General features: G+C 61.4%; 3 protein-coding genes across 10 annotated transcripts; 1 reads left to right on the top strand and 2 right to left on the bottom strand.

The window, feature by feature from the left end:
• Positions 1 to 291: 291 nt before the first annotated feature.
• On the bottom strand, positions 292 to 10,335 carry THBS3 (thrombospondin 3). 4 transcript variants are annotated; one of them, XM_023247381.2, is made up of 23 exons: positions 10,203 to 10,335; positions 8,960 to 9,166; positions 8,153 to 8,409; positions 7,950 to 8,052; positions 7,117 to 7,143; positions 6,832 to 6,914; positions 6,683 to 6,734; positions 6,409 to 6,557; positions 6,090 to 6,230; positions 5,609 to 5,686; positions 5,093 to 5,245; positions 4,762 to 4,872; positions 4,552 to 4,659; positions 4,137 to 4,296; positions 3,765 to 3,883; positions 3,598 to 3,650; positions 3,036 to 3,229; positions 2,739 to 2,917; positions 2,567 to 2,615; positions 2,183 to 2,379; positions 1,772 to 1,944; positions 694 to 833; positions 292 to 599 (listed from the first exon to the last, which is right to left on the bottom strand). In XM_023247381.2, the coding sequence occupies exons 1-23, from the start codon at positions 10,279 to 10,281 to the stop codon at positions 541 to 543; spliced, it is 2,871 nt and encodes a 956-aa protein (XP_023103149.2). In that variant the 5' UTR covers positions 10,282 to 10,335; the 3' UTR covers positions 292 to 540. The 4 variants fall into 4 exon arrangements, with proteins under 4 accessions (XP_023103149.2, XP_044904688.1, XP_044904687.1 ...); XM_045048753.1 differs by lacking the exon at positions 10,203 to 10,335 and adding an exon at positions 9,610 to 10,113; XM_045048752.1 differs by lacking the exon at positions 10,203 to 10,335 and adding an exon at positions 9,295 to 9,502.
• Positions 10,336 to 10,475: 140 nt separating this feature from the next.
• Positions 10,476 to 16,309, top strand: MTX1 (metaxin 1). 2 transcript variants are annotated; one of them, XM_023247394.2, is made up of 8 exons: positions 10,476 to 10,615; positions 13,041 to 13,110; positions 13,230 to 13,309; positions 14,741 to 14,833; positions 14,976 to 15,158; positions 15,278 to 15,354; positions 15,715 to 15,869; positions 15,966 to 16,309. In XM_023247394.2, the coding sequence occupies exons 1-8, from the start codon at positions 10,601 to 10,603 to the stop codon at positions 16,178 to 16,180; spliced, it is 888 nt and encodes a 295-aa protein (XP_023103162.1). In that variant the 5' UTR covers positions 10,476 to 10,600; the 3' UTR covers positions 16,181 to 16,309. The 2 variants fall into 2 exon arrangements, with proteins under 2 accessions (XP_023103162.1, XP_044904693.1); XM_045048758.1 differs by lacking the exon at positions 10,476 to 10,615 and adding an exon at positions 11,647 to 11,759.
• GBA (glucosylceramidase beta) lies at positions 16,306 to 21,209 on the bottom strand. Of its 4 annotated transcripts, none has more exons than XM_019822442.3 (11): positions 21,042 to 21,209; positions 20,585 to 20,672; positions 20,146 to 20,337; positions 19,868 to 20,014; positions 19,451 to 19,584; positions 19,053 to 19,225; positions 18,609 to 18,846; positions 18,067 to 18,291; positions 17,536 to 17,699; positions 17,055 to 17,171; positions 16,306 to 16,986 (listed from the first exon to the last, which is right to left on the bottom strand). In XM_019822442.3, the coding sequence occupies exons 1-11, from the start codon at positions 21,066 to 21,068 to the stop codon at positions 16,749 to 16,751; spliced, it is 1,743 nt and encodes a 580-aa protein (XP_019678001.2). In that variant the 5' UTR covers positions 21,069 to 21,209; the 3' UTR covers positions 16,306 to 16,748. The 4 variants fall into 4 exon arrangements, with proteins under 4 accessions (XP_019678001.2, XP_019678002.1, XP_019678003.1 ...); XM_003999723.6 differs by having other exon boundaries at positions 16,798 to 16,966; XM_019822443.3 differs by lacking the exon at positions 20,585 to 20,672 and having other exon boundaries at positions 21,042 to 21,185.
• Between the last annotated feature and the right edge of the window lie 6,705 nt (positions 21,210 to 27,914).

Below are 27,914 nucleotides of genomic sequence, written 5' to 3'. Positions count from 1 at the left end.
CCCGAGCGAGCCGGCTCCAGCCCTCCCGGCTCTCGACCCGGACCACCTCAGATCCACTGGAGCGTCGCCGCAGCCACCGTGAGTAAGTGGGGCTGGGCGCACCTAAGCCATTTTCGGACCAGCCCCTCATCCTTCACCTACCTCAGTCCAGCACCGTTCTTCCTCCACCAGGCCCCCAACCTCCCCGAGATCTCTAACTCTCATCCTACCAGCCCTCCTCCTCACCCCTCGGCTTCCCTCCTGCTCCCCACACTACCCCGGAAAATCCCTAAAATAAGCAACACCAACGAGTGTGGAAAACCACTGCAACTTTATGGCAACGTGTTCTCTTTCCTGGGGTTAGTGCCTGAGAAACACCCCCTGAAAACCTCCCGTCTCCTGGACAGTGGGGTCACCACCCCTCGGGGACTGAACTCCCGTGGGTGCCGGAGGAGGGTCTGTGTTTGGCTGAGCGGCTGCAGATTAGACCCGAGGGTCTCCAGGACGGACCCCGAGGCCAAAGGGGCAAAGACCAGGACTCTGAATCCGGCGGCCGCCTCTTCACGCTCTTCCCTGGAGCAGCTGCCTCCGGAACGGCTCGAAGTCCTCGGGCACGGTGTCTGAGGAGGGAGGAGTCACTAGGGTCAGAGGATGGGACCCTCCCAGGAGGGACGAGGGTCGGAAGGCCAGGCTGATCCACGTCTTCAGCCTCACCATTGCATCGATACTGGAGGTTGGACCAAATGATGTTTTCTTGGGAGAAGCAGAATACGCCAAGGCGCCCCCCTCGCATGGCCGTGTCAATGATCACCCCGGAGTCTGCCACCAGCTGAGGGCCCTCATAGAGCTTCACCCTGCCCGGGAGAGGGGTGTCCGTTGGTGCGAGGGTGCCCAGTGGGCACTGGGCCATCAAGCCCGGGCCCTGCTCATCCCCAACCCCCCTCGAGCTCACCGGGCCTGAGAGAGAACGGAAGGAGGGAGAGGGAGGAAGGAAAGGGGAGGGACGGGGGTGCTTTTCTCAGGCCTGGGGCCCCTGCCTCTTTGTCCGCCCCCTTTGCATCTCAAAGCACCAGCCGCATTCCAAGCGAGGATTGGGTTGTCATGACAATGAGCACAATGGGCTGGGGGGTGAAGTCACCCGCTTCCCAGGCTCTAGTCCACCCTCCCTCATCCCCTGCCCTGGCACCCTGCAGCCCCAGGCACCTTAAAGGGGAACCAACCCGAGTCCCGGGACCCTGGGCTCTTGCCATTGGCTGTCCCTTCCCTGTCATCCCCACCGACTAGGAGATGCGCAGTTGTGCGCACGGCACTGAACCCAGAAGCCTTAGCTCCGCTACTAAGAGATGTGCCATCTGGGCCTCGGTTTACTCCTCTGCAAATGACGGCCCCCTCCAGGTCAGACACTTTGATGGGGCAGCTTCTGGGATGGAGCACGGAAGGGGCTGGAAGTGATGGGCCTCTCCGCAGACTGGCCTGCGGCTTAGAGGCTCCCAAGATCGCCCCATTTCACGGAGGGGAAAACGGAGCACGGAAAAGGAAGGACTCGCCCAACGCTGCCTACTGGTCTTCCTTCCGCAGCACCCGCACCAGAGCCCCGGCTGCCTGAGGACGAGGAGAGCGGGGCTGAGGCGGTACGTCTGTGGTGAGAGGGAGGAGAGAGCAGCGGCCCAGTCCTGGCCCAGGGCACCGGGCACCGAGGAACGCAGTGGAGGGGCAGTCCGGCGGGTCTCGGCTAAAGGTGAAGGAAAGGCGGGGCCTGGGGTCCGGCAGGAGGGCTCCGCGCTCCCCTCACCGAATGTAGCCGACTTGAGGCCGGTGCAGTAGCTGCCAGCGGTAGGAGGTCTTGTCCCGCCAGCCCACGTTCCGGGGGTCAGTCCACAGCAGTCGCACCTGGTCGGGGGTGTGGCCAGTGTGCCACAGGGCATTCCGGAGATGTTCACCTGGGCCAGACACGGATGTCACTGCCTGGAGGGTATCGGTGAGGACAGTGCGTTAGCCACAGGCCCCGAACCACAGGCTGGTAAGTGCAGGTGGCAGAGGAAGTCAAGGTGGGCGGGAGAACGATCTGGAGGGCCCCCCACCCCCTGACCCCGGGAGCCAACCTCCAGGCCAGATACCTGGGAAAGAGGGTTCCCGCTCACGTGGGGGGTGGGGAGTCTGGGGAAGGGCCCAAGGAGGTGGCGGGTCTGGGCAGTCGCCAGACCTTGAGCTGCAGCCCGGGCTGAGCCACCGCCCGGAAAGGGGTGGCCTGCCAATACGTCTGCTCCGTCTGCTTCCACATGACCACGTAGAAGCGGCCGCTGTCCTGATAGCTGAAGAGAAAGCCTGCGTAGTCGTCATCTGTGACCGTGTTCACGTGGAAGGTGCCTTCGAAGTCCACACCGTTGAAGGCTGTGTATCCTGGGGGTGGGCGGGGTCAAGGTCAGGGCCGGCAGAGCTACCAGTGGCCCACTGTGGGCCGGGGGGGGGGGGGGGGTAGAGGGGGGGTGCGACGCCAGCTGTACGTGTGGCCAGCTCAGCCCCCCACCGTCCGCCCCTGTGGGATTTCTCCATTCGGAACTTATTGAGCTGGGTGTCCCTTACATACCAACGGCCAGGCCGGGGTCACTGTTCATGGTCTGAACGATTTCCATGCCCTGGTCGTGGCAGGAAGGAAGGAAGCCCTGATCCAGTGCTCTGACCGCCCCCCCCCCCGCCCCTGCCAGCCCCCACCTGGCAGTCTGGTCTGACAGCACCTGCCCAACCCGGTGCCCTAGTACCTGGTTGAGCACCACCCAGTTTGGGTCAATCTGGGCATCGCCCTCAGGATCCAGGACAACCGTCTGATAGGCCCGAAAATCCGTGAGGGTCACCTCCGCACTTTCGGGACACACGTCCAGGGGGTCAACCACCGCATCATTGTCAAAGTCATCCTCACACACGTCACCGACGCCATTGCCTGCGCAGGGTGAGGCCAGGCACTTGGGAAGGCCTGGCCATGGCCCCGAGGCTGCGCTGCCACCCCTCCCTGGGCAGGGCCCACACCGGGCCAACCTTCTGTGGGGCCCCAGCCTTACCATCTGAGTCCTTCTGATTGGGATTGGGAACCAGGCGACAGTTGTCGGGACCAGGAGGCACATAATCTGGGATCCCGTCGTTGTCATCGTCCCCGTCACACTCATCTCCAAGGCCGTCGTTGTCAGAGTCCAGCTGGGAGCTGTTTGGCAGCTGTGGGCAGTTGTCCTTGGTGTCCTGATGTCCATCCCCGTCGCTGCCCAGAACAGGCACCAGATAAAGGCTCTAAAAGTACCACATCCATCCCCGCTCTTCGGCGTGAGGTCTGGGGTGTACCCTCCATTCGGCCACACAGCCCCCTCTCTTCGGGGTGGGGACTGGGGTGTACCCTCCATTCGGCCACACAGCCCCCTCTCTTCGGGGTGGGGACTGGGGTGTACCCTCCATTCGGCCACACCCCCTGCCATCAGCCAGGTGAGGTAAAGTCCCACAGCAGGGGTGGAGGGCAGACCTCCTGCTCGACAGTGGTGGACGGTCAAGGCTAAACCACGGAGGAAACTGAGTATGTGCTAGAGGAGAGGAGAGGAAGCCCTGTAGGACCATCTAGCTCTCTGCCAACCCTACCTGTCCTCGTTGGTGTCACAGACATCCCCCACCAGGTCGCTGTCTGCATCTGTCTGCGGGAGAGGGGCCGGTTCTCAGCATCTGTTGGTAACTGGAGGATGGCTGGCCCACTTCCTATCTGAAGGGCTGGGGCTCCACCCTCCGGCCCCCTACCCCGCCCGCTGTACCTGAGTGGGATTGCTCATTTCAGGGCAGCTGTCACACGCATCTCCCACCCCGTCCTCATCCCTGTCTGTCTGCAGGGGGTTGGGGACTTTAGGGCAATTGTCCAGTCCGTTAGGGATACCTATAAGACGCGGGGATAGCACAGAGCCGTCACTAGGACACGTCACATCCTCTTCTGTGTTGGTGAGAGCCCAGAGCTCACCTCCCACTCAGAGAAAAGCTGCTCAAGACCCCTGCCTGCGCCCCCTGCCCCCCTTCCTCACATTCCCATTGACCCCTGCCCCACGCCAGTCTCAGACTTCCTAGCTGCCCCTTGTGCCCACCTGCATCCAAATTCTTACAGGCCCCCCACCCCCCTCAGCCCCGTCCTGCACCGTCCCCGTCCACGTCGTTGTCACAGGCATCCCCTTCCCCATTGCCATCCGTGTCCTTCTGGTCATTGTTGGGAACGTTGGGGCAGTTGTCACAGGCATCCCCGAATGAATCTGTATCTGAGTTTTGCTGGTCCTTGTTGGGGAAGAGCCGGCAGTTGTCCTGGGGTGGGAGAAAAAGGGTCAGGCCTCCTCTCCACTGCTGGCCTCCTCACCCCCACACCCTTGACCCCATCCTGACAGCCGGCTAGCCCAGCCTCCACATGACCATCTTGCCCTGGCACAGGGCGTGTGCCCCCCCCCAACAGTCCTGGGGCCCTTCATGTAGAGCTGCCAGGGGCCAACGGGGGGCAGGGTCATGGGGCAGGGCAAGGTGGGGAGCAGAGGAACTGGAAGGGGTGGGACGGCTAGGAGGCACCTCGACATTCTTGATCCCATCGCCATCGGCATCATCGTCGCACTGGTCCCCCACGCCATCGTTATCAGCATCTTCCTGGCCAGAGTTGGGGGTCAAAAGGCAATTGTCCTAAAGAGCAGGAGAGAGAGGCCGGATGGGTTGTGGCCTGCCCCAGCCAGGGTGCCTGCCCCCCGCCCCCCCCCCCCGACTGCCCGCCTACCCGCCCCACACCTGCTTGCAATGTTTGTTGTTGTCCATGCAGGGCAGGGCCTGGTCCGGGTAGCCGTCGATGTCCGTGTCGGTCCCACACACGTTCCCGTTCCCGGCCCAGCCCACGTTACACTGGGGCAGTGGGGCGGGGCGGGTAGGAATGAGGGTCCCCGCTATCTCCTCGTGCCCCACCCTTTTCCCTGCTTCAGCCTCTATTCTCACCAACCGGCACCTGTGCCCAGGACCACCTCCCTTCCCTGCTCAGGCCCCACCCAGGCCCTAAGCAGGGTCACCAGCCCTACCCCTCTCTCCAGATTCTCCCTTTTCCTTCCAAGCCCCAGGCCTAGCTCACCGAGCAGGACACGGCCCCGTTGCGTTCAAAGAGACAGTGCGCGTGGACGTGGCAGGGGCTGTGGGCTGGGCTGTGGCAGGTGCGGGCGGGGACGCAGCCCTGGCTCTGGTTGCCCACGAAGCCCAGGCGACAGGGACCACACTTGAAGGAACCCTAAGAGGAGGGAAGCGGTGACTCAGGAAGGAGCTCAGGCTGCCAGGTGCCCCAGCCGGCGGTGCGGGACCTCACTCCCTGCTCCTGCTCGAGGCCACGCATCAGTCACTTCCTCGGGTTCCCCTGACAACCTTTCAAGGTGTCTGCCGGCCCTGTTTTTCAGGTGAATAGACTGACGCTCGGAAAAGCCGGGCTCGCCAGTCACGGTGAGAAGCAGGACCCGGCTTCCAAACCGGTGTGGGGAACGTGTGCGCGTGGTGCCCCAGGGAAGGAAGCAGGAAGTAGGACTTGGGGTGTGGGTGTGCTCACGCGTGTAGGCGCACTGTCCCACCGCTACGGACGCGGTTGGGCCGCTCGGCTTACCACAGTGTTGGTGCAGATGGAGTTGGGGTCGCAGCCACCGTTGTTACCGTCACTGCATTCGTCGATGTCCTGGCAGACCTGACGGGACAGATCGATGACGGAACTCCTCGTGCCCCTGCCCGTGGACACTGACACGAAGCCCAGACCCCAAATCGGTGTTAGCGCAAGGACCCATGTTCAACCCGGACGGCCGACCAGGCCCCGGCAAGGCCACGACCTCGTCTGTGCGTTCTTTTTTTTGCAGTTAAAAAAATTTTTTTTAACGGTTACGTATTTTTGAGAGAGAGAGAGACACACAGAGTGTTAGCTGGTGAGGAACAGAGAGAGAGGGAGACACAGAATCCAAAGCAGGCTCCAGGATGTCAGCACAGAGCCCGATGCGAACCCACGAACCATGAGATCATGCCCCGAGCCAAAGTCGGACGCTTAACCAACTTAGCCACCCAGGCGCCCCTCGTCTACACATTCTACCCGACCTGACCTGTTTGCTGGCGCGGGCGTAGTCAATACCCACACCGGACACCCGCGTGCCTTTGTAGCCCTGGGGACAGGCCTCACAGCGGAAGCCGGGCATGGTGTTGATACAGCTGACGCCAGGAAAACAAGGGTCCGCGTGGGCACACTGGGGAACGGAGGACGATGGTCGGGCGCCTCTGCCTGTGGGCCCCCCGGCCCCCCCCCCTCCCCGGCTAGGCCCAGACTGCCCTGCGCCGCCCGACCGACAGGTACCCCGCCTCCTTGGGCCTCTCCCACCTCCCTCACCCCGAGTGCCGGTGCCCCTTCAAGCTGGCCGCCCCCACCTCATTGATGTCGCTGCAGTGGGTGCCATTTCCCTGCAGGCCGGGGGGGCAGGGCCCGCAGCGGTAGCCGGGGTACTCGTACACCTCCATGCAGTCCACGCCGCGGAAGCAGGGGTTGGGGCTGCAGTGCGAACGCTGCTCGTGGAAGCCTGGGGGGCAGGCGAGGTCAGAGCCACCCCGAGGCGGCCATTCCGGCCCCGCAGAGGTGGGGGGGACCGCCACCGCGGGGCCGGGGGCACGGGGTCGCCTGGCGCCCGCCCCGCTCCCCACTCACCGCACACCTGACACTCCATGATGGTGTTTCGGATCAGGGACATTTCCTTCACCTGGCAGACAGAAGGGCGGGAGGGGGGGGCAGTCGGCTCCTGGCAGCTCCCCCCCTCCCCCAGCAGCACCACCTCCCTGGTGCAGGTGCGCTCAGACCTGGTCTCGGATGTCATCCCGCAGCTCCACCAGGATCTGGTTGAAGAGGGTGAGCTGGGTGACCAGCGCCTTGGTCTGCTCCCCTGTCAGAGCCCAGGGTGCAGAGAGGCTCAGAGCCGGGCCACCACCTTGGTCCCTCTTTAGGGTCAGAAGCCAATTCCCGCGGCTACTGCCCACCCGCCTTTTAAGTCCCACCCTGTCCTGGCCAAAGAGGTGGCGGGCCATAGCCCCTGGCCCCTCCCACCTTGGCCCCTGGCCCCTCCCACCTCCTCGTGGCCCACTCACCCAGGATGGAATGGAGCGCGTTGGTCACTGGAGAGGAGAAAACACGGTCAAGGGCGGAGTCGTGAAGAGGGCCAGGAGGAGGAAGGAAAAGAGGGACAGGAACAAAGGCCTGGAGGAGTCTTAGAATAAGGACAGGCAGGTGGATGGCGGGAGGGCAGAGGTGAAGGGCGGGCAGCACCCGCTCTCCCACCGGGCGAGAGACTCTGCGAAGGGCTGCCTCGCAGACCGTCAAAGCCCACACCTCCGGTCCCGGCCTGGCAGGGGCAGAAGGGATCCGAGTGAGAGGCGACCCAGAGCAGGGCCAGGGCCCCAATCCACTCCATTTCCACACGCCCCTCCCCCGCCGAGCTCCTGCTTCCACAGTCCTTTTTTGGACCGATCTGCGGGAAGTGGGCGTTTTATTTAAGCAAGGACCTTTGAACATCCCTGTCAAGGAGACCAGGCAGATGGACGATGCTCAGAGAAACTGCTGATGGGTGACAGCCGCCACTGTAAGACCCAAGACCCTTCTCTTAGCCACTGAGACCAAGCAGTCCACTTTCCCGCCCCTCACACGGAGCTCCGGTCTTCTCCTGGCTGTTTTTCCCAGCCACCCTGGTTGGGGAAGGGGGGGAGTGGTGGTGGCCTGAACCTGGAGAGTTTTGTGACCCACACTTCCTGGGATGGCTGTGTTATTTGGGGATCACAGAGCCAGAGGCGGAGGAGATTGGGATAAGAGGGTCAGAAGCCCAGGAATGAGTGGTAAGGGGGAAATCGAGGAGATGAAAGTCAATAAAGACCACAGGACGTGATCTGGGGTCCGGAATGTCAGCTAACGGAAGTCTGCGTGTTACCTGCTCTGTGGATGGACTCGTCCCCCTGGAACGGACACTCACTCAGGGCTCCCACCCGGGCCATGGACCCGCCCAGAATCATTTTCATAGACTCCACAAAGCCCTGGGGGGACAGGAGCAGAGCAGGGTGGGAGGACCCGCTAACTCCTCCCACGGGGGCAAACCGTTTCCGCAGAAGCACCGGGGCCTCCCTTCCCGCTCACCTGCATCCTCAAATAAGCCTTCTGTCCGGTCCTAATCTCCAGCCCGTCCACCTCCGCTGGAGGAATGGGGGCCAGCCCTGGGAGCCCGGCGTGCTGGTCACCCAGTTTGCAGTCCACGTAGAGCTGCAGGGCGAGGCTGGGTCGGGAGGGACCTCGGAGTCGCAGGAGAGCCGTGTGCGTGCGCCCGTCGGCCAGGCCCGCCTGCTGCAGGTTCACCGCGTGGACCTTGCCGTCCTCCCGCTGGTACCGCACCAGCACTGCCCAGGAGGGGAGGTCAGTAGGGGACTGTCCCCCATCCCCTGCCTCCCAGCCGAGCCTCGCATCAACTCTTCCGTGTAACACACCTATCGTCCTCATTCAGCTAACGTCTCCCGACACCTCATACACGGCAGGTGCACACGATACGTGCTTTTCAAACGGGTTCAAAGACCAAGACTTTCTTACTCGTCAGTGGCATCAGATCGCTCTGTCCCCTGCTAGGGTGGCAGCTGGTTTTGCACGCACCGAATCGTGCCAGGGATCTGCTGGACTGCTTTACACCCTTGCTAGGACACAGAGACAGGCCTCCCCTCCCCAAGTGCAACATCCACTCCATACAAACATTAGGCCTCACTCTACTGTTTGGATACCTGGCCTTCTGAGGCACCTCCAAGCACCCCGAACCAGGTGCGCCCCCCCACCCCCGGTGCCTGAGCACAGCCTGATGGGTCCATGGGGCCCCAGGAGAATTAAGAGGGATGCAGGGGTGGGGATGAGAGAAAGTGCTCAAGGGGCACCACTGCAGGAAAGGAGATGCCCAGCAGTCACCTTTGTTGATTTTGCCCACAACAGAGGCCTCCAGCCATCGTGTGTTGTCCTGCCGAGAGTAGAGGCCAAAGAGGACACCACCCTGTTTGGGGGGCAGGCGGAAGGTGGACAAGAGGTAGATGTCCCCAGCAGTGAGCAGGGCGGTCCGGATCTTCTCTGCCACAGCGGTCATCTGCCGAGACTCGCCCACAGTCAGCAGGTCAATCACTGGCAGGCAAGGATTATCAAGGTCAGTAAAGGGATCAAATGCTAAGGCCTGCCCTTCCCCTGAGCCCTCGGGGGTGGAGCACCCTTCATCACTACCTCCACGCCCGCCACCAGGCAGTATTAGTCACCTTCTTGAAACTCAAGCCTTGCTGCTCTGGGAAGACAGGGCATCGTGCCTTCCTTTTTCCCTCAGCAGTGCCTCCCCACCGGGTCTGGGAGCCCGCGGGCCTGAGGCTCTCTTGCAAATACAGAAACGGCGCCCGGCAATCTTGAGATGCCCCCACCAGGTGGCGCAAGGGAGCCACCGTGCTGATCCCAGGCAGAAGTAGCACCTGGTGCCCACAGCACAGAACTGGAAAAGCAGTTTCTCTTTATGCTGCTGCGTTTGGCTGCTTCCACACCCAGATGCCCCTCCTCCCATCCTGGGGGCTCAGCACACTCACTTTGGATGAGAAGAGCTGCCCACTGAGGGCTCCAACCCTCCTGTCTGCCTCTCCCCCTCGGGAATGTAGGACCGGGCTCCTGTGCCTCCTGTGTCCTGGCCAATCTGTGGTTTCCCTTCCAGCCAGTAATGAATCTGTGCCTGTGTCATCTGCTCCAGCTACCTCTCCCACACCCACAGGCCCATCCCACAGCCAGACCTCCGGGAGAGCCCAGACCTCTGGGTCCCCACCCCACCCCCCATGTCCCAGGGCAGCCAGGAGCCCTGGCTGGGGGTGGGGGGGTGAAGAAGCCCACCTTTGCACTGCTCTCCCAGAGCCTGGAATGCCTGTGGATGCTCAGACACCCACCCAGCCAGGCAGCCCTAGCATCCAGCTCCTGAGTCCTCTGCCCTGGCCTCGTGCTGACCTTGGCCACTTCCCACTCACCCAGTACCCTCTGCTGTTCACTCCTACCCCCATGGCCATGATTTCATCAATCTTCCATCCGGCTCAATTTCAGGACTCTCCCCTTGCCCACATGTTTCCTGCTACTAGGCTGGGGGCCAAAGGAGAGGAGGCAGAGCAGGGGTCTAAGAGGATGGAGACGGGCTTACCCTGCAGGTCCTGACTGGCACATGCGAGAGTGCAGAGGAGGAGAAGAGCCAGGGCCCCCCGAAGTTCCTGCGTCTCCATGCCGCTCAGCTGGCTCACTACCCCTGGCAGGCAGGCGGCTGGGAGGGGAAAAGGCTAGGCGGAGAGAGCAGGAGCGGGGGGCGGAGGGACTGGAAGGGGGAGTTGAAGGGGGGGGCCAGCAGGCGAGTGAGGGGGGGCTGAAACAAAGAGCTGCCAATCAGCCTGGAGGCATCCCCAGCTCTGGGAACCAGGAGCACTGGGGAAGAGTCTGGAGGCCTCCCTGCCTCCTGCCTCTCCCTAACGGTCCTCCGTCCCAGGTGCCTCCCTCCCTCCCTTCCTCCCTCCCTCCCGGCGTCTCGCTGCTGGGGGCCACTACCGAATGCTACCGTTTCCTGTAAGTCGCAGTTGGGGAAGGCAGGAGCCCCTGGCAGGGGCAGCGCCAGACACCGGGCATTATTCCCCAGCTGGCATGAAAGGGTGCCAAGGGAGTGGCGGAAAGTAGCTTGCTATCGTGCCCAGGGGATGCCCGCATGGCATGAACTTTGCTGCTCTGACGAAGCGAGCGCCCCTCATTAGGGTGGGGGGGAGGGGGGTCCCCTGACACGTGACTCGCTCCTAGGAAAACTTAGAAGCGTCCGATGGGAAGCGGAGAGCGCGTCTAACACAGTGGTCAGCGAAGCGCTTGGAGGGAGGAATCAGGAAGGAGGAAAGGGCCTCCGGGGACAGGAGTAAAGCAGGGGACAGGCCAGGGGCCGCGGCCAGACCCGGAACACAGCGGGTACTGGCCGGCAGGCCGTGACCCGGATGAGGCGCAGGGGCGCCTCGGTTCCCGTTACCACGGCAACGGCGCGCGAGCCCCACCCCTCCCCCCCTCCCCGGCCCCAGCCCGACCCGGCTCCGGCCGCCGCCGCCCCTGTTTTGTTTCCATGGCGACAGGCGGCGCGGGGCCCGCTCCAAACATAACGCGCTGTGGAAAACATGCGGCGCGGGGGACCCCCCCGCGGCCCCCGCTCCGGGCCGAGCCCCGCGGGGCCCTGGAGCAGCCCAAGCCGCGTGCAGATTTGCGAGAGCCCCCAGAGCCCGACCGGACGCACAACACCCGCTGGGCCGGGACCCGCCGCGCCCTCGGGGTTCCGGGGCTCCCCGCGGCCAGGGCGCCCAGCCTCCGCCAAGAGGGCCCGGGCGAGAACCCTCCCCCACTTCAGGAGCCGCCTCTGGAGCCGGCGGCGGCCGCCCTCCCCCAAAGCCCGCGGCCCCGCCCCGCCCCGCCCCGCCCCGCTTCGCCCCGCCCCGCCCCGCTTCGCCCCGCCTCGCCTCGCCTCGCCTCGCCTCGCCTGCGGCCTCCCCTCGGCCAGCGCCTCGGGCGGCGCGAGGGGCGGGCCTGGGGGGCGGGGCCGCGCGGGGGGCGGGCGGAAGCGCGGCGGGGGGAGGTGCTTCCGGGACAGAGGGCGGGCAAGATGGCGGCGCCCATGGAGCTGTTCTGCTGGTCGGGGGGCTGGGGGCTGCCGTCAGTGGACCTGGACAGTCTGGCCGTGCTGGTGAGGGGTGGCGCCGTCGCCCTCTGCTGCGCCCTGGAGGACTGGGGAGGGAGCCGAACTAGCCGATCGTCCGGATTTGACCAGGGCGCCTCAGCACGGGCTCACTGGGGGAAACTGAGGCAATCAAAGACTGAGCCTGGCCGACGTAGGCTCAGTGCCCTGTGGCTTAACAGCCTAGATTTTGCGCAGCCATAGAAAGAGGCCTGGTCGGGGGTTCAGGAAATGGGTTTTAGTCCTTGCTCATCCATTTACTGGCTGTGTGACCTTGGGGCTATCCCTCCCTGGTCTCTGAGGGCTGTTTCTTCATCCGGAGGTTTACTGAGCCTCGGCGATCTGAGGGTTCTCAGGCGTGGCATTCCTGTCTTCTCAGCCTCCCTTTCCTCCCCCTCCTCCTCCACCTCCACCTCCACCTCCACCACCTCCACCTCCACCACCTCCACCTCCACCTCCACCTCCACCTCCACCACCTCCACCTCCTCCTCACGACACAGCATTACTGAGTTCATTTATTGAACCAAAAGGCCTCCCGCCAGGCTCTGTGGAAAGAGCTTTGGAGTCAGTCCGTTCACTTTATTCGCTCACTCTTTCATTTAATAAGCATGTTATCAGGCCTCTCCCAGATACCACACCTTGGCGTGCAAAGATGAGTAAGACTTAGTTCCTCCCCTGTAGTTGTTTACCGAAAGGCAAACGTGTTAGCAAATCCAGGTAATAAGTTGAGGTGCCAAGGTTTAAGTAGGAGCGGGCCACAGAGACTCCCTCAGAAGGGCACGATCAGTGCTTCCAGGAAAAGGGATCTACTGGGTAGGAAGAACTTATGAGGATGTTTGTACATCAGGTAGACGGCAGGAGAGGGAAGGTTTTTGCTGGCAGACCTAGTATTAGAGACCGGTTCACAACCCCCCCGAGCCCTGCGTTACCCGTTGTGAAATGGAAACCATAGCGTCCACCTCTTTGTGAGGCAAGTACCAAGCACAGCACAAAAAGGGTTCAATAAATATTTTTTCTTTTTTTCTTTCGTTTATTTATTTTGAGAGAGAGATCGCGCGTGTGCCAGCAGGGGAGGGGCAGAGAGAGGGAGAGAGAGAATCCCAAGCAGGCTCCGCACTCACTGTCAGTGCAGAGCCCAACACAGGGCTCGAACTCACCAACCGTGAGATCACGACCTGAGCCGAAAATCAAGAGTCGGACCCCCAACCGACTGAGCCACCCAGGAGCCCGTTTTTGCTCTTCCTGATTCCCCTGTGGGGGCCTCTCTGCCTTCTGCTTCCTTCCCTGCAGACCTATGCCAGATTTACTGGTGCCCCACTCAAGGTGTACAAGATCACCAACCCCTGGCGGAGCCCTTCAGGTACCCAGTGTCCCTGGGGGGTGAGGAAGGGGAGGAGCAGGAGACAGACAGGAATGTGGTGTAAATACACATGGATAGGCAGCTAAGGGTCTGTGGGTGTCCTTTTCTCTCCATGTCAGGGACTCTGCCTGCCCTTCGGACCAGTCACGGCGAGGTCATCTCGGTGCCACACAAGATCATCACCCATCTTCGAAAAGAGGTAGGTGGCTTGGGTAGGAGGGCTGCCGGCGAGAGTAGTTGTCATGTCAACGCATCACACGTTTGTCATCTGTGCCGAGCCAGAAGCAGGAGGCTCACAACTTCAAGGAGCACACAGTCTGATGGGACAGACACACTGTGTGGATTCAGTAAGCGCTCGGCCAGGCGTTAAGCTGGGGCGCTGGGGAGGTATCCGGAGGGACAGGGCCTTCTGCCTGCTGGGCAGGGAGGGAGAGGTAAACGGGCTGATGACACCTAGAAGGGAAAGGAGGGCAGGAGAGAACGTTTGGCTCAGGTGAGGCCCTCGAAGGTGGCTCTGGAGAGGGACTCGTCAGGGCCGTTGTCCTTTTCTCAGGGCCCAGGTTGGGCTGGATATGGGGCTCAGGATGGACAAGGAGTAGAGCCACGGTGGGGAAGTTGAGAGAGTATTACAAGAGGCATGGGGATATCTTGACTGTCCTTCATCCTGGCCTTGGCTGTGTGACCTTGGGCAAGCTGCTTCACCTCTCAGAGCTGTGAGCCCCTTCTTTATAAAACCAGGGGTTTAGCCGGGATGCTTTCCGAGGGCTCATCTAACTTTCGTGGGAACACTTGGCAGATGTAGGAGCCTCTTGTGTTTTCCCAAAGGTGAAGGAGCTGGGAGGCATGGAGAGAGGGGGTCCAGGGAGAAACCAAAGTTCCTGGTAGGGCCTGGGCCACCGCCCTGTTTCCTTATGTATGAGCACAGTTTTTCCAGTCTGCAGGGTTTTTTCCTAACACAGCCACATTGAGAGAGGGCTGTTACCCCATTCTGCAGGGGAGAAACTGAGGCTCAGAGAGATTTTTTTTGTTGTTTTTTTAAGGATCAGGCTCCAGAGGTCATGTGGGGACAAACCTCACTCAGGATGTGCAGAGGGGGTTGCTGAGGTGTGGCAGGCTGAGACATGGGGCGCGGGTACAACGTGCGGTGGTGGCACCCGGGCCATGGAATGAAACGGAACAAATAGCCAAGACCTGGGCATTGAGAGAACCAGCCAGGGGGCCCTGGTTCCTGAGGCCTGGGCTGAGGCCCACACTGCATCTGAGCTCCACCGCGCCAGCCCTGTGGTGCCCGGACTGGGAAGTTCCTGTTAGAAAGTTGCCGTCAGCGGGCGTGCTTCCAGCTTTCCGTGGAGACTCCAGGAGCCGCTCCTGGTTTGCGGCTGGGGCCTTCCTCTCCCCCCAGCGGGCGCCCGACCTTGAGGGCCAGCAGGCTCCAAGGCCCAGGCTCTCCGCCAACAGCAACAGGCTACTGGACGGGCCCAGGCGAGGGGGCCTCGGCGGGAAAAGCTGCCTGGCGTCCCTCTGCTACACGCAGGGGCCGGTGAGGGTGGTGCCGGACAGGATGCCTCCCTCCTTGGGGAAGGGCCCCTGGAGCCTCCCGGCGTCCCCTTCACGGTCATCTCCTCCACAGAAGTACAACGCCGATTACGATCTGTCGGCCCGACAAGGGGCAGACACCTTGGCCTTCATGTCTCTGCTGGAGGAGAAGCTTCTCCCAGTGCTGGTGAGTGTGCCCGAACCTCCCGACGTTCATGGCCGGGGGGGGGGGGGGGGCGCACACGCACGCGACGGGGAGCCCGCCCTAAGTTAGGCAGGTGCACCGGCTCAGACCTGCTTCGTCCCTCCTGCCCCCCCCCCCCATCCAGATCCATACTTTTTGGGTGGACACCAAGAACTATGTGGAGGTGACCCGGAAGTGGTACGCTGAGGCCATGCCCTTTCCCCTGAACTTCTTCCTTCCTGGCCGCATGCAGCGGCAGTTCATGGAGCGGCTGCAGCTGCTGTGCGGGGAGCACAGGCCCGAGAATGAGGAAGAGCTGGAGAAGGAGGTGCGTCTGGGGCCGGGGCCGCCGTGCGAGCGGAGCCCCGAAGAGGGCGGTCGGGGACGGCGATGGGGGGGTGCCCGGGGTCCCCGCAGCCGCGAGTCCGCCCCGTGTCCTCTCTGCAGCTGTACCAGGAGGCTCGGGAATGCCTGACCCTGCTCTCCCAGCGCCTGGGCTCTCAGAAATTCTTCTTCGGGGACGCGTGAGTCTGCCTCCGGGGAAACTAGGTGGTCTGGGGGGTGGGGGGCGAGAGGCAGGTTCAGACGTCGCTGCGGGGCCCGGGGTGGCCCGGGCGCTGTGCAGGAGGTCCTCCGGACGGCCGGGCCCGATGACAGTGGGGCTGTGTGTGAGGCGGGAGGGCCGCCAGGCCCAGGAGGGGCCGCGGGGCTCTCAATGTGCCCTTTATGCAGCCCTGGGATAGAGTCCCATTCAGGGCCCGGCCGGCCCCACCTGGGGAGCCCTCCCCGCTCCCGGTGGGTCCAGGACGGGGCGTCCCGCCCCCCCAGGGCCCCGCCCCCGGGCCCGGGCTCTCCCCTGCAGCCCTTCTCTCTCTCCGCTCCAGCCCCGCCTCGCTGGACGCCTTTGTCTTCGGCTACTTGGCGCCGCTGCTGCAGGCCAGGCTGCCCAGCGGGAGGCTGCAGGCCCACCTGCGGGGGCTGCACAACCTCTGCGCCTACTGCGCGCACATCCTCAGCCTCTACTTCCCCTGGGATGGAGGTGAGCGGCGGGCGGCTGCGGGCCGGGCGCTGGCGGGGGCGGGGGGGGGGGGGAACACGGGAACCAACCCCCCCCCCTTCCTGCCTCGCTCCTCAGCGGAGGTGCCGCCTCCACGCCAGACGCCAGCGGGCCCCGAGGCCGAGGAGGAGCCGTACCGGCGCCGGAACCAGGTGCTGTCCGTGCTGGCGGGGCTGGCGGCCATGGCGGGCTACGCCTTGCTCAGCGGCATCGTCTCTATCCAGCGGGCGGCACCCGCCCGGGCCCCCGGCACGCGGTCCCTGAGCATGGCCGACGAGGAGGAAGACGAGTGACGCCGCCTCGCGCTCCCGGGACGGACTTTTCTACTCTCACACATTCCAGAGGCTCCTCTGCTTCCCCGTTGTTGGTGCGGCTGGAAAACGGGCGCCGCTCCCATAATAAAGCTGTCCCCGCGGGCTGCAGTCGCACATTCTCTTTCTTAAGGGACCGTCATCTTTCCAGGAGCTGCTGGCTGGTGGGGGGGGCGGCCGTCGGGTGCCTGAGCCCCCCCACCCCCCACCGGTGCCTGGCTTCTCGGCTGCCTGTGCCCTGACGCCGTGACTGCTTCCGCACGGCCCACGAAAGACACAGTCCCCCCCTCCCCCACACCCCCGTTTGGGGCCCAGCTTCTCTGATCTCCCTTTCCTCGGCCTCCCCCGCCCCCAGCTTGTGTCCATACAGACAGTGAGCTCACCCTGGGCCCGGGCCCAGTTTCCACGGGAGCCAGCACATAGCGCGCACTCACAGGCGGGGGGCGGGGCCGCCGGGGCTTCCCTGCGCTCCCTTTAGGGGCCTCCGGGCCCTGGCACCCACCAGGGGGAGAGTGAGTCACGCAAACCACGGCCCCTGGGCTTACGTCACCTAAGCTCGCCCTGGCCCTCGTATACCCTCTGTAGCCACAGACAGCATGTGAGCCGACTCTGTCCCTTTAATGCCCCTGCCGAGCCCAGGCGCTGTTTGGGTATCTGCCCCATCACTGGCGACGCCACAGGTATGTGTGAATGGAGTAGCCGGGGGACAGCGTCTCCATGAAGCCCACGGCAGGGTCCTCGATGGTGAGGGGCACGTCCTTCGGGGAGCTGGGGAAGCAAGGGAGAAGCTGAGCGCTGGGTCCTGCCGAGCCCACCGCCCGGGCTTCAGCCCGCTCCTGGGCCCTGCCGCTCTCACCGGTTCAGCACGACCAGGACCGCAGAGCCGTCGGGGCGCGTCAGCGCCACCGTGTCCAAGCCGTTCTTCTCGCTGGCCAGCAGCCCCACTCTCTGCGAGCCCTCCGGAATGAACTTGCTGGGGGGGGTAGGGGGAGAACGGGCGTGGTCCGGGACCCCAGCCTCGCCTCCCCGGGCCGGGGCCCGCTCCTCCAAGGGCAGCACCCTTGCCGAAGCTCTGCCCCACCTTCAGACCGCAGCTCTATCCTGCCGGGCAGGCCCTGCCCTCACGTCCTGTCCCCAGCGTCCGGCATGCGGGGCTCGCCCACCACCGCCTAGTCACTTCCTGCCTGGATGGTGCAAGAGGCACAGGGACGCCTCTCCCAACTCCCACCCTGAACATCTTCCTGTTCCCTCATGGTGGGGGGGGGGGGGCGACAGGAGCCCCCCGCCGTGCAGGAGACCGGTCTGGCAAGGAGGCGGGGCGCCCGCCCTCCACTCACCTGAAGTGGCCAAGGTGATAGAACATGGGCTGTTTGTAAAACGTGTCTTTGGTGATGTCTACGATGATGGGGCTGTCGACAAAGTTGCGCACCCAGTTGGGTCCCCCTTCGGGGTTCAGAGCAAGGTTCCAGTCTGTCCAGCCGACCACATGGTAGAGAAGGTTCTGCGGGAGGAGCAGGGCAGAGACAGCCCCCACGTGGGGTCCTCAGACAATGTAGTTAAGGGTCGAGGAAGGCAGGCTGGTGGCGCCCCGGCCCCGTGGGGGGCGCTCTGCGCCTCTAACACCTAAGGAGGGCGGGGCGGGGAGGACGAGGCAAGGAAGCAGAGGCACGTGGAGGCAGACATGACGGCCAGAGAGGCCAGCACTCGAGGAAAGTGGTGGTGGGATGTGCGAGCCCATGAAGGGGAGGCAGGGATGACGACGCCCCGAAGAGCAGAGTGAGTCAGCCCGGTGAGTTGGAGAACAGGCCCTCCTGCGGTGAGATGAGGGAGGTCTGCGCCTGCCTGGCGGGAGGGGCCTGGGGGCTCACCGTGATGATGCTGTGGCTGTACTGCATCCCTCGGTCCCAGGAGCCCAGTCGCACACTCTGCTCCCAGAACTTGGAGCCCACGCAGGCCTCTGAGGCGAAGAGCATGGTGTCGGGGAACAGGCGGTGTGTCTCCCCCAGGGTGGCCTTTGCAGGAGCCAGAAAGTCCAGGTACCAATGTACAGCAATGCCATGAACGTACTTAGCCGCCTCGGGGTCCGCCAGCACCTGTATGGGGAAGGGGCTGCTAAAACCGGGCCCTGCATGGAGGGTTCCGGAAGCAGCCCTGGGGACCTGAGAAACGGACAGTGGGCTGCAGGCAACTAGAGGGGTTAAAGTGACAAACCACGGGGACCTCTGGGGCCCTGGAGATGCAGAGGAGGTTATGACCCCTGAGCACCCCCCGGGGGGCCGCCTGGGCGCCTGGCTCCAGCCCAGGGAGTTCTAGGAATCAAGGGCTGAGGCAGGGAAGACACTGTGGGAGCCGGTCACCCGGAGGCTAGATCTGGGGGTCGCCGGGCTACCCCGGAGGCCCTGGGCCTTACCACCTGGGCCCAGCGAGGCAGCAGCAAGCGCTGGTCGTCCAATATGAGCAGGCGGACGTCGCGGTGCGTACTGTTGGCGAGGGTAGGACCCAGGTCCCGGGCGATGAAGTCTCGCTGGTGTTCAGGGGTGAAGCCCAGGCACTGGAAGGGGTACCCACTGAACAGCCCTGCAGAAGGCTCGTTCTCTGCCGTCACTGCCCAGAACCGTAACTTGTGCTCCGCGTAAGCGTCCAGGAACCTGACGGGGAAAAGGGTGTGAGTGGCCCTGGACAAGAGAGGGGGACCAGGACCCTGGGGAATAGGAGGCCCGGTGAGGCGGGGAAGACTGACAGGCAGAGTGTGAAAGGCCCAGCAGGTAGAAAGGTAGTCTGAGGAGTCGGATCTGGCGGTGACCCGGGTCTACGGCAAGGGAGGGGGTGCGGAGACGAGGGCTTGCGGCCTTACTTAACAAAGTATCTGGCCCAGGTCTGGTGGTAGAGATCTCCCGGCTGCCCCTTGAGTGACCCCTTCCCGTTCACTGCCCCGTTGGTCTTCAGCCAAGTGGGTGACGTCCAGGGACTGGCGAAGAGTGACACAGGGCGTGGGGCCAGCTCCAGGGCCTGGTGAATCAGGGGTATCTAGAGACCGTGGAGGTGAGGAGAGAGACACCCAGAGCTGGAACATGGGCAGACCGGCCCGACCGGTGGGTCAGGCCGAGCCATCGGCCCCTGCCCTGTCCCGCCAGCCCCCACCCCCCACCCCTGGGACAGAACAGGGGGCGGGCTCTGTGGCCCCCTGCAGGCTCCTCTAGCCTGAGGCTTCTCACCCAGCAGGCATCCACTTCCACCGGGCCGAGTGCCCACCTTGAGCTTGACATCTTCCTCCGGGAGGATGAAGTCACGCAACTGGAAGTCGTCAGGGCTGTCATCGTAGGTGTAGGTGCGGATGGAGAAGTCACAGCTGGCCATGGGTACCCGGATGATGTTGTACTCGATTCCTGCAGAAGAGGAAGGCCGAGACACGAGCGTCTGAGTCAGCAGGAGAATGTGGGACCTGCCTACCTCCTGCCGGTCCTAGACTGTGCCTGTGGCGGGCCAAAGGGAGCCTGGGGTCCCGGCTGGGGTCTGTGGAGCCAGGCCCCTGGGTGGAACACAGGTCCTCTGAGCTAACACCCAGGGAAAGGTAGGAAGGACCCAAACGTCAGGGAAGGGTGGAAGTCAGGGTCACGGGAAGGTCAGAGTGTCAATCGCACTGTGTCATCCTGTCCCCCTCGTCCTCACCTTCTTCAGAGAAATAGGATTTGAGTAGCGAATTCCGGGCAGGGGGTGACAGGGCAAGGATGTTGAGGGCAGCGGCGTCCGTCATGGCCCCTCCAAACCCCTTCACTTTCTGGAACTTCTGATCTGGCTGCAGGGTCAGTAGCAGCCCTGCGGATACACAGGAAACGGGGGGGGGGGGGTGTGTGAGAGCACAGGGAGGAGGGGCCGGTGAGCTGCTGGCAAGACTTAGCTCCGGGAGCGTCCCAGCCTGCCCTGGGGATGAGGCACACAGCGGTCACCTGTGCCCGTGCGGTTGGCCCGGATGGGCCCCAGACTCAGCTCCATCCGGCGCCCGCTGCGCGTGCTCTCGTATCGGCCGAAGGTGCCGGGGGCGGGCAGGGTCAGGGGGTCGAGAGAGTCACAGTACGTGGCATTGCAGACACAGACCACCGAGCTGTAGCCAAAGCTTTTAGGGTTGCAGGGGCGGGCACCTGGGAGGGAGGAGCAGAAGCAGGGGCCGGGGCTGAGGGAGGCCAGGGAGAAGGGCCGCACCTGGCCGGACGAAACGGACACTCATTTCAAAAGTCCTCTCGCCGTTCTGCCCCCGCGAGGTTGGTCTCAGTCACTCAGAAGGTTTGCTGATCGCCCCTGACACGGCAGCGTGCCAGAAAGCGCCCACAGGACCGTCGGGCAGGGGGAGCCTCCTCAGGACCGACGCCGCTCTTGTGACTCACTCACCTGAGGCCCACGGCACCGCCTGAAGGAAAAGCAGGCCCACGAGCCTGGCAGCCAAGACGCCTCCCCGGCCCGGGGGCTCGGGGCGCTCCTGAGGACAGAATGAGGACCGGCTGGAAGGCCGCTCTCCACCCCTCAGCTACTCTCCCGTGGGCAGGGGGGGGGGGCCCACGGCCTGGCTCCCACCTGCCTCTGATGGCGATGGCACAGGACCCAGAGACACCCGGGTGCTGCCCTCCCACCGTGCCCTCGGCCCACCCCGACCAGGACCCTTCTCCGCCCCTCTTCCCTCCCGCTTCTCCCTGGACCCCACCCCACCCCCCCTCCATCTGCCCCTCCGTCAAAGAGCCACGATGGCCTGGATTTGAGGAGACTGTCATCCACTGAATTCCAGCCTCCGGATGGCCAGGATTCCAGAAGCAGAGCGACAGGACCCCGCTGGGAGCTGTGGCTCACTCACCTCTCGGGGAGGAGTCGAGCGCTCCATCACCAGGTGACGGCACTGCAGGGTTCCCGAGCCTCGGGAGGACAGAGGGTCCCCTAAATACAAACAGGGATGCAGGTCCTGGCGGTGGCTGGACACCCGATCAACCCTGCGGGTTTAGTTCCGGCATAAAGGGGGGAGTCGGTGGGTCACGTGACGACTCTGGGAGTGTCACATGATACAGGAAGTGAGGCAATTGCAACCATACTTGTAGAGGGCGACTGGCCTCCTCCAGGCTGTTGGCGATTATTCATCCTAGGACATCCTGGGAGGCACGTGTGGGTGACAGCCTCAGGAAGAACGTGGATCAAGGATCCGCGCGGAAGGTTGGGTAGAGGCTCCCGAATCCCTGAGGACGGACGACACAGCAGGCCCACCGCTTTCCCAAGAAAAGAGGCTTGTGAGTAACAGCCAATAAAGGTGGGGCGCCAGGCTGGCTGGGTCGGTAGAGCAGGCGAGTCCTGATCTCCAGGTTGTGAGTTCAAGCCCCGCACTGGGCACAGAGCTTCCTTAAAAAAATAAATACAAATAAAAACAAAGTAATACTAATAAAGGTGATACTAATGAAAGAGATTCACCTCCAGAATCCTGGAAGTGGTTAAGGCCTAATTTGCCTTATAGGCCTTGTGAGGGGAGTCACACACTTAACACGGGTGGTTACAGGGGCGCCTGGGTGGCTCGGTCGGTCGAGCGTCCGACTTCAGCTCAGGTCATGATCTCACGGTTCCTGAGTTCGAGCCCCGCGTCGGGCTCTGTGCGGACAGCTCGGAGCCTGGAGCCTGCTTCAGATTCTATGTGTCCCTCCCTCACTACCCCTCCCCTGCTGGTGCTCTGTCTCTCTCTTTCTCAAAAATAAATAAACATTTAAAGTTTTCTAAAAAAAAAAAAAAAATCACGTGTAGTTACAGATGAAGAGAAGGTAACAAGCGTTCGTGGGTGGCCCTGCATGGTGGGAGTGACCCAGGAAGGTTTCTCGGAGGAGAAGGGGTGGAAATGCAGGGAGGACAGGTCCTGGCCGAGGGCGGGAGTCACCAACACCAAGCCCTTCATCAGACGAGGACTGTCACAACTGGTTTTCCTTGGTTGTGCAAAGTGGTTCCGAAACCGGTCAGTATACGCAGCTGTGTCCTCAGTGGATGTGAGAAGGGTTTGGGCCGCAGTGGTGCCTCCGGGGAACCTCTGATTTAGCGGGAGCGACACGCACGGCTCCGAACCGTGGCTCTGGGGGCTGATCTCACCTGTGAGACGGAGCCCTGACTGGGACCAGTAAGCCGAGTGCAGCGCCTGGAGCCCAGGAGGGGCTGGAGAGCCGCTGGTTTCCTGTGTGACTGTGGTCTGTTGAATCATTCCAGTGATGGGGCGCCGGGGGGCTCAGTTGGAGAAGCACCCGACTTGGGCTCAGGTCATGATTTCGTGGGTCGAGAGTTCAAGCCCCGCGTTGGGATCTGCGCTGACAGTGGGAGCCTGCCTGGGATTCTCTCTCTCTCTCTCTCTCTCTCTCTCTCTCTCATTCTGTTCCTTCCCCAGCTTGCTCTCTCACTCTCTGTCAGAATAAAAAAAACAAAACAAAACATTAAAGAAATGATTTCAGTGAAGACTTTCCAGACACACTCCGGGCAAAATTGATCATTGCCTCTAGGTTCCTACGGCCCGGAAGCCTAGTCTCAGTGAGACAAGCTGGGTTTGAATCCTGGCTCCCGCACTCTCCGGCTGGGTGACCTTGAAGGAACTCCTGCATCACGCTAAGCCACACGCGCTGCGCTGCCGAGGTGCCGGTCCCTGCAATGTCCCCAAACGTGCCAAGCCCGACGGCGGACTTCGTGGGGGGGTGGGGGGTGGCGTGTCCCGCTCTCCCCTGACAGTAAGTGGCTAAGGAGGGGCGCAAATTAGCTGCAGCAGAGAGGGCTTCCCGCCCCCGACCCGTCGGGAGTCTGGTTAGGGGGCAGACCCGCCCCCCCAAAGAGCTGTGGGTCTTTCCACGCAGAGAACCGGGTCGTAGCCCTTCCGCGTCCTGCTTCCCAGGCCGCAGGAGACCCAGCCTCTCCACTTCCAGGGTGGGAATCGCGTTGGACTGGGCCCAGAGCAGGGTGTCGGCAGGGTCGCTGAGGGGAGCTTTCTGGGGTCTCTGTGGAAGCAGCCCCGGGAGGGGCCGGGACAGCGTCTGGGAGTCCTCGCGCCCCGTGCGCTCGGCCTGTGTACCGTCCCGCGCCAGGCGGCGGTGACCGGACCCCCGGGTGACGACGTGTGGCCACACACGTGTGTGCACCAACTACAGCAGCAGCTTAGGCGTGTGTGTGGAGGGAGCTCGCCGACCGTGAAGACGCGCCCTCCTCCCACTGCGCAGCTGGCCGGGCCCCGGGCGGGCGGCTGCCAAGCGGTCAGTCGGAGCCGAATCACCGGCCCCGTGCCGGTCTCCTGTTTTTCCAGGAGGTGCGGTCAGGCCTCGTTCTCGGGAGGAGGGCAGGGACACCCCGCACCTCACCGCGCTGCCCTTTGCTCAGCCCGACGGTGTGTGTGAAGCACATACCCCTGGCCCTGGCCGGCTCGCAGGCTGCAGCGCCCTTGTCCCTGCCCTGGTCCCCTCTGCAGGCACACGGTTGGTGAGCGTCTCGTGTCCCCCTCTTACCCTTCCGTTTGTAAAGAGTTTCCAGCACAGACATCATCTCATCTTACAGATTTCTCTCACAATGTGATTTGCCCTTGAGGCTTTTATATGTTTTTTTTTTTTAAGTTTATTTATTTCTTTTGAGAGAGAGAGGTGGGGGGAGGGGCAGAGAGAGGGAGAGAGGATCCTAAGCAGGCTCCCCACTGTCAGCGCAGAGCCCAGCTCAGGACTCCAACTCATGAACCGTGAGATCATGACTTGAGCTGAAACCAAGAGTTGGATGCTCCATGGACTGAGCCACCAGGCCCCCCTCTTTTTCTTCTCCTCCTCCTCCTCCTTCTTCTTCTCCTCCTCCTCCTCTTCCTCCTCCTCCTCCTCCTCCTCCCCCTTCTTCTTCTTCATGCAACAAGAAACATTTCTTATTTCACAGAGCTTCTGTGGGTCAGGAATTCAGGAGTACCTTAGCTGGCTGCTTCAGATTTGAGGTTTCTCATGAGACTGTAGCCTAGATGTTGGCCGGGGCTGTGGTCCTCTGCAGGCTCGGAGACGACCTGACGGTGAGCCACTAACTAACACGAACCGGGCGGACCGAAGGCTGGCTGTTGGCAGGAGGCCTCGGGTCCTCACCGTGTGGACTCATCCACGGGGCTGTTTGCGCGTCCCCACAACATGGCAGCGTGAGAGGTCTCAGGGAGACGGCCAGGCAGGAGCTCCGGGAGCCACACATCGTCATTTCTACAACACCCTATTGGTCACACAGGCCTCCCCTGTGTGATACGGGGGGCGGTGCTGAAGGACTGACAAAGGTATGAACACCAGGTAGGGCCATCTAGGAGGCTCCCTAGCAGAGTCCGCCCTCTGGTCCCCAATAGTCATGTCCCTCCCACACATAAATATTTTACCTCCCCCCAAGCTCCCCCACAATCTCCTCTTATTATAGCCAAAGTCTAGAATCTCGTTAGGCAATGGTTTCTTATATATGATTCCAAAACACAAATGACAGAAGAAAAAAAGATAAATCGGACTCATCAAAACAAGAAGTGTTTGTGCCGGGCACCTGGGCGGCTCAGTCGGTTGGGCGTCCGACTTCGGCTCAAGACATGATCCTGCAGTTCGTAAGTTCGAGCCCCACGTCGGGCTCTGTGCTGACAGCTCGGAGCCTTGAACCTGCTTCGGATTCTGTGTCTGCCTCTCTCTCTGCCCCTCCCCCACTCACGCTCTGTCCGTCTCTCTCGCTCTTTCTCTCTCTCTCTCTCAAAAATAAACATTAAAGAAAATTTTTAAAGCCTCTCAAGTATACAGTTTAATGGTTTTTGGTAAATTTACTGAGTCGTGCAACAGTTAATCTCCATTCTCACCCCAGTCCCAGGCAACCACTGATCTATGTTCTGTCTCTAAAGATAGCCTATTCTAGAATTTCATATAAATGGAATCATGTGATATGTGATCTTTTCTGTCTGACTTCTTTCGCTTAGCATCATGTTTTGAGGATCATTCACGTCACGGCCTGTGTCACTGTTTTGTTCCTTTTTGTCGCTGAATAGTATTCCGAACATACTTTCGTTTCTCTCTCTCTCCTTTTAAACGTTTTTAAGTCTATTCATTTTGAGAGAGAGACAGCACGCGTGGGGGAGTGGCAGAGAGAGAGGGGAGAGAATTCCAAGCAGGCACCACTCTTCCAGCGCGGAGCCTGATGTGGGGCTTGAACTCACGAACCATGAGATCACCACCCGAGCCGAAACCAAGAGCCGGATACTTAACTGAGCCCCCCAGGCGCCCCTAATACTTTGGTTTCTCTTGAGGAGTTTTCCAAAGCGGCTGCACCATTTACATTCCCCTCGATAACACATGAGCGTTCCAATGTCTCCACATCCCTGACAACGGTTGTCACTGTCTTTTTTATTGTAGCCAGTAGCCATCCTAGGGCAGGCGCAGTGGTGGCCCACAATGGTTTTGGTTTGCATTCCCTTAATAACCAATACTGTCGAGCATCTTTTCATGTGCCTGTTGCCCATTTGTACGTTATCCTCGGGAAAATGTCTGTTCAAATCCTTTGCCCATGTTTAAATTGGGTTGTCTGTTTGTGATTGAGCTGTAGGAGCTCTTTATATATCTTGGATCCTTGGCCCTTGTCAGATATATGACTTGCAAATATTTTCTCCCATTCTGTGGGTCATCTTGTCACCTTTTAAAAAAAAAAATGTTTTGGGGCACCTGGGTGGCGCAGTGGGTTAAGCGTCTGACTTCAGCCAGGTCACGATCTCGCGGTCCGGGAGTTCGAGCCCCGCGTCAGGCTCTGGGCTGATGGTTCAGAGCCTGGAGCCTGTTTCTGATTCTGTGTCTCCCTTTCTCTCTGCCCCTCCCCCGTTCATGCTCTGTCTCTCTCTGTCCCAAAAATAAATAAACGTTGAAAAAACTAAAAAAAAAAAATGTTTTAACATTTATTTATTTTTGAGAGACAGAGAGAGAGCAGGAGCAGGGGAGGGGCAGAGAGAGGGAGACACAGAATCCCAAACAGGCTCCAGGCTCTGAGCCATCAGCACAGAGCCCGATGTGGGGCTTGAACTCACGAACCATAAGATCATGACCTGAGCCAAAGTCGGACGCTCAACCAACTGAGCTACCCAGGCACCCCATCTTGTCACCTTCTTGATGGTGTCTTTTGAAACACAAATACTTGATTTTTTTTTAAATTTACATCCAAGTTAGTTAGCATATAGTGCAATGATGATTTCAGGAGTAGATTCCAGTGACAGATCCACTTTTTTATATTTTTTAATGTTTATTTATTTTGGAAGGAGAGAGAGAGAGAGCATGAGCAGGGGAGGGGCAGAGAGAGAGGGAGACGCAGAATCGGAAACAGGCTTCAGGCTCTGAGCTGTCAGCACAGGGCCTGATTATAGGGCTTGAACCCATGAACTGCGAGATCATGACCTGAGCCAAAGTCAGATGCCCAACCGACTGAGCCACCCAGGTTCCTCTGGAGAGACTTTTTAAAAAAAACTTTATGTTTTTATTTATTTTTGAAGGAGAGAGAGAGAGACAGAGCATGAGTGGGGGAAGAACAGAGAGAGGGAGACACAGAATTCAAGGCAGGCTCCAGGCTCTAAGCTGTCAGCACAGAGCCCGATGCAGGGCTCAAACTCATGAACTGTGAGATCATGACCTGAGCTGAAGTTGGACGCTTAACCGATTGAGCCACCCAGGTGCCCCTGGAGAGACTTTTTTAAATGTTTATTTAATTTGAGAGAGAGAGAGAGAGAGCGCAAGCATGAGCAGGGGAGGGGCAGAGAGAGAGAGAGAGAGAGAGAGAGAACCCCACGCAGGTTCCACAGTGTCAGTGCAGAGCGCAGAGCCCAGCGGGGCTTGGTCTCACAAACCAACAGATCATGACCTGAGCACAGATGGTCTGACGCTTAGCCCACAGAGCCGCCCAGGCCCCCCGCAGATCACACCTGGGCTGAACCAGTAAACAGTGCGTCGCATGTGCTGCTGGCTGGTGGCCTTGCAAGCACCTGCGGGAGCACAGGGCACAGCAGAAGGCTGTTCAACCACGTCTTTTCCCCAGCTGCACGCGCTCCCGGTCACCGAGAAGGCAGCTGCAGCCGCGTCAGGACGATGTACTGTCTCCACGCTTCCCTCTCCGCCACGATCTTCTCCTAAATTATTGGGCTCTATCCAAAAAAAAAACCCCCCAAAACAACAACAACAAAAAAAACTTCGCGTAAAACTTCTCTGCATTATTATATAATAAAGGCTTGCTTAAATTGAAAGGCTTAAAGTTTTTTTTTAATTTTGTCTTTAATTTTGAGAGAGAGACAGAGTGCAAGCGGGGGAGGGGCAGAGAGACAGGGAGACCCAGAATCTGAAGAAGACACGGAATCAGCACAGAGCACAGGGGAGTTCGAACCCAGGTACCGTGAGATCGTGGCCTGAGCGGAAGTGGACGCTTAACCGACGGAGCACCGCCCCCCCCCCCACGCGCCCCTGCAAGGCTGACATCTGATTTTTGCTCTGCACGTGTTGTTGAGCAGAACATTCCAACGTCCCGCGGAACGACCGGCAGTTGTTCCCGCCGCGGGGCGACCCTGCGCCGTCTGGCCCGTCTGCCCTTCCTGCCCTCGCACGGCCGACACCTCTGACCGCCTCCCGACCGGGACCGCGCAAAAGACACAGATTTTGCGAACGCCCCTAGGGGGCGACTGAGGACCGCGGCCCTGGGGGAGTCCCCGCCCGCACGCCGG

This window comes from Felis catus, chromosome F1 (assembly GCF_018350175.1).
Source record: "Felis catus isolate Fca126 chromosome F1, F.catus_Fca126_mat1.0, whole genome shotgun sequence".
NCBI lineage: Eukaryota > Metazoa > Chordata > Mammalia > Carnivora > Felidae > Felis > Felis catus.
This window is presented reverse-complemented; position numbering and strand designations above follow the sequence as displayed.

Excerpts from the sequence above, each read along its gene's own strand:
- THBS3 (XM_023247381.2), bottom strand. The coding sequence starts at position 10,281 with ATGGAGACGCAGGAACTTCGGGGGGCCCTGGCTCTTCTCCTCCTCTGC. Across the intron at positions 6,915-7,116 it reads CGCGCTCCATTCCATCCTGG|GGGAGCAGACCAAGGCGCTG; the intron begins GTGAGTGGGCCA and ends GGGCTCTGACAG. Across the intron at positions 6,231-6,408 it reads ACTGCAGCGACATCAATGAG|TGTGCCCACGCGGACCCTTG; the intron begins GTGGGGGCGGCC and ends TCCGTTCCCCAG.
- MTX1 (XM_045048758.1), top strand. The coding sequence starts at position 11,679 with ATGGCGGCGCCCATGGAGCTGTTCTGCTGGTCGGGGGGCTGGGGGCTG. Across the intron at positions 13,111-13,229 it reads CCCCTGGCGGAGCCCTTCAG|GGACTCTGCCTGCCCTTCGG; the intron begins GTACCCAGTGTC and ends TCTCCATGTCAG. Across the intron at positions 15,159-15,277 it reads AGGAAGAGCTGGAGAAGGAG|CTGTACCAGGAGGCTCGGGA; the intron begins GTGCGTCTGGGG and ends TCCTCTCTGCAG.
- GBA (XM_019822442.3), bottom strand. The coding sequence starts at position 21,068 with ATGGAGCGCTCGACTCCTCCCCGAGAG. Across the intron at positions 20,673-21,041 it reads GCTCGACTCCTCCCCGAGAG|GAGCGCCCCGAGCCCCCGGG; the intron begins GTGAGTGAGCCA and ends TTCTGTCCTCAG. Across the intron at positions 16,987-17,054 it reads GTCCTGGTCGTGCTGAACCG|CTTCTCCCTTGCTTCCCCAG; the intron begins GTGAGAGCGGCA and ends CCCAGCGCTCAG.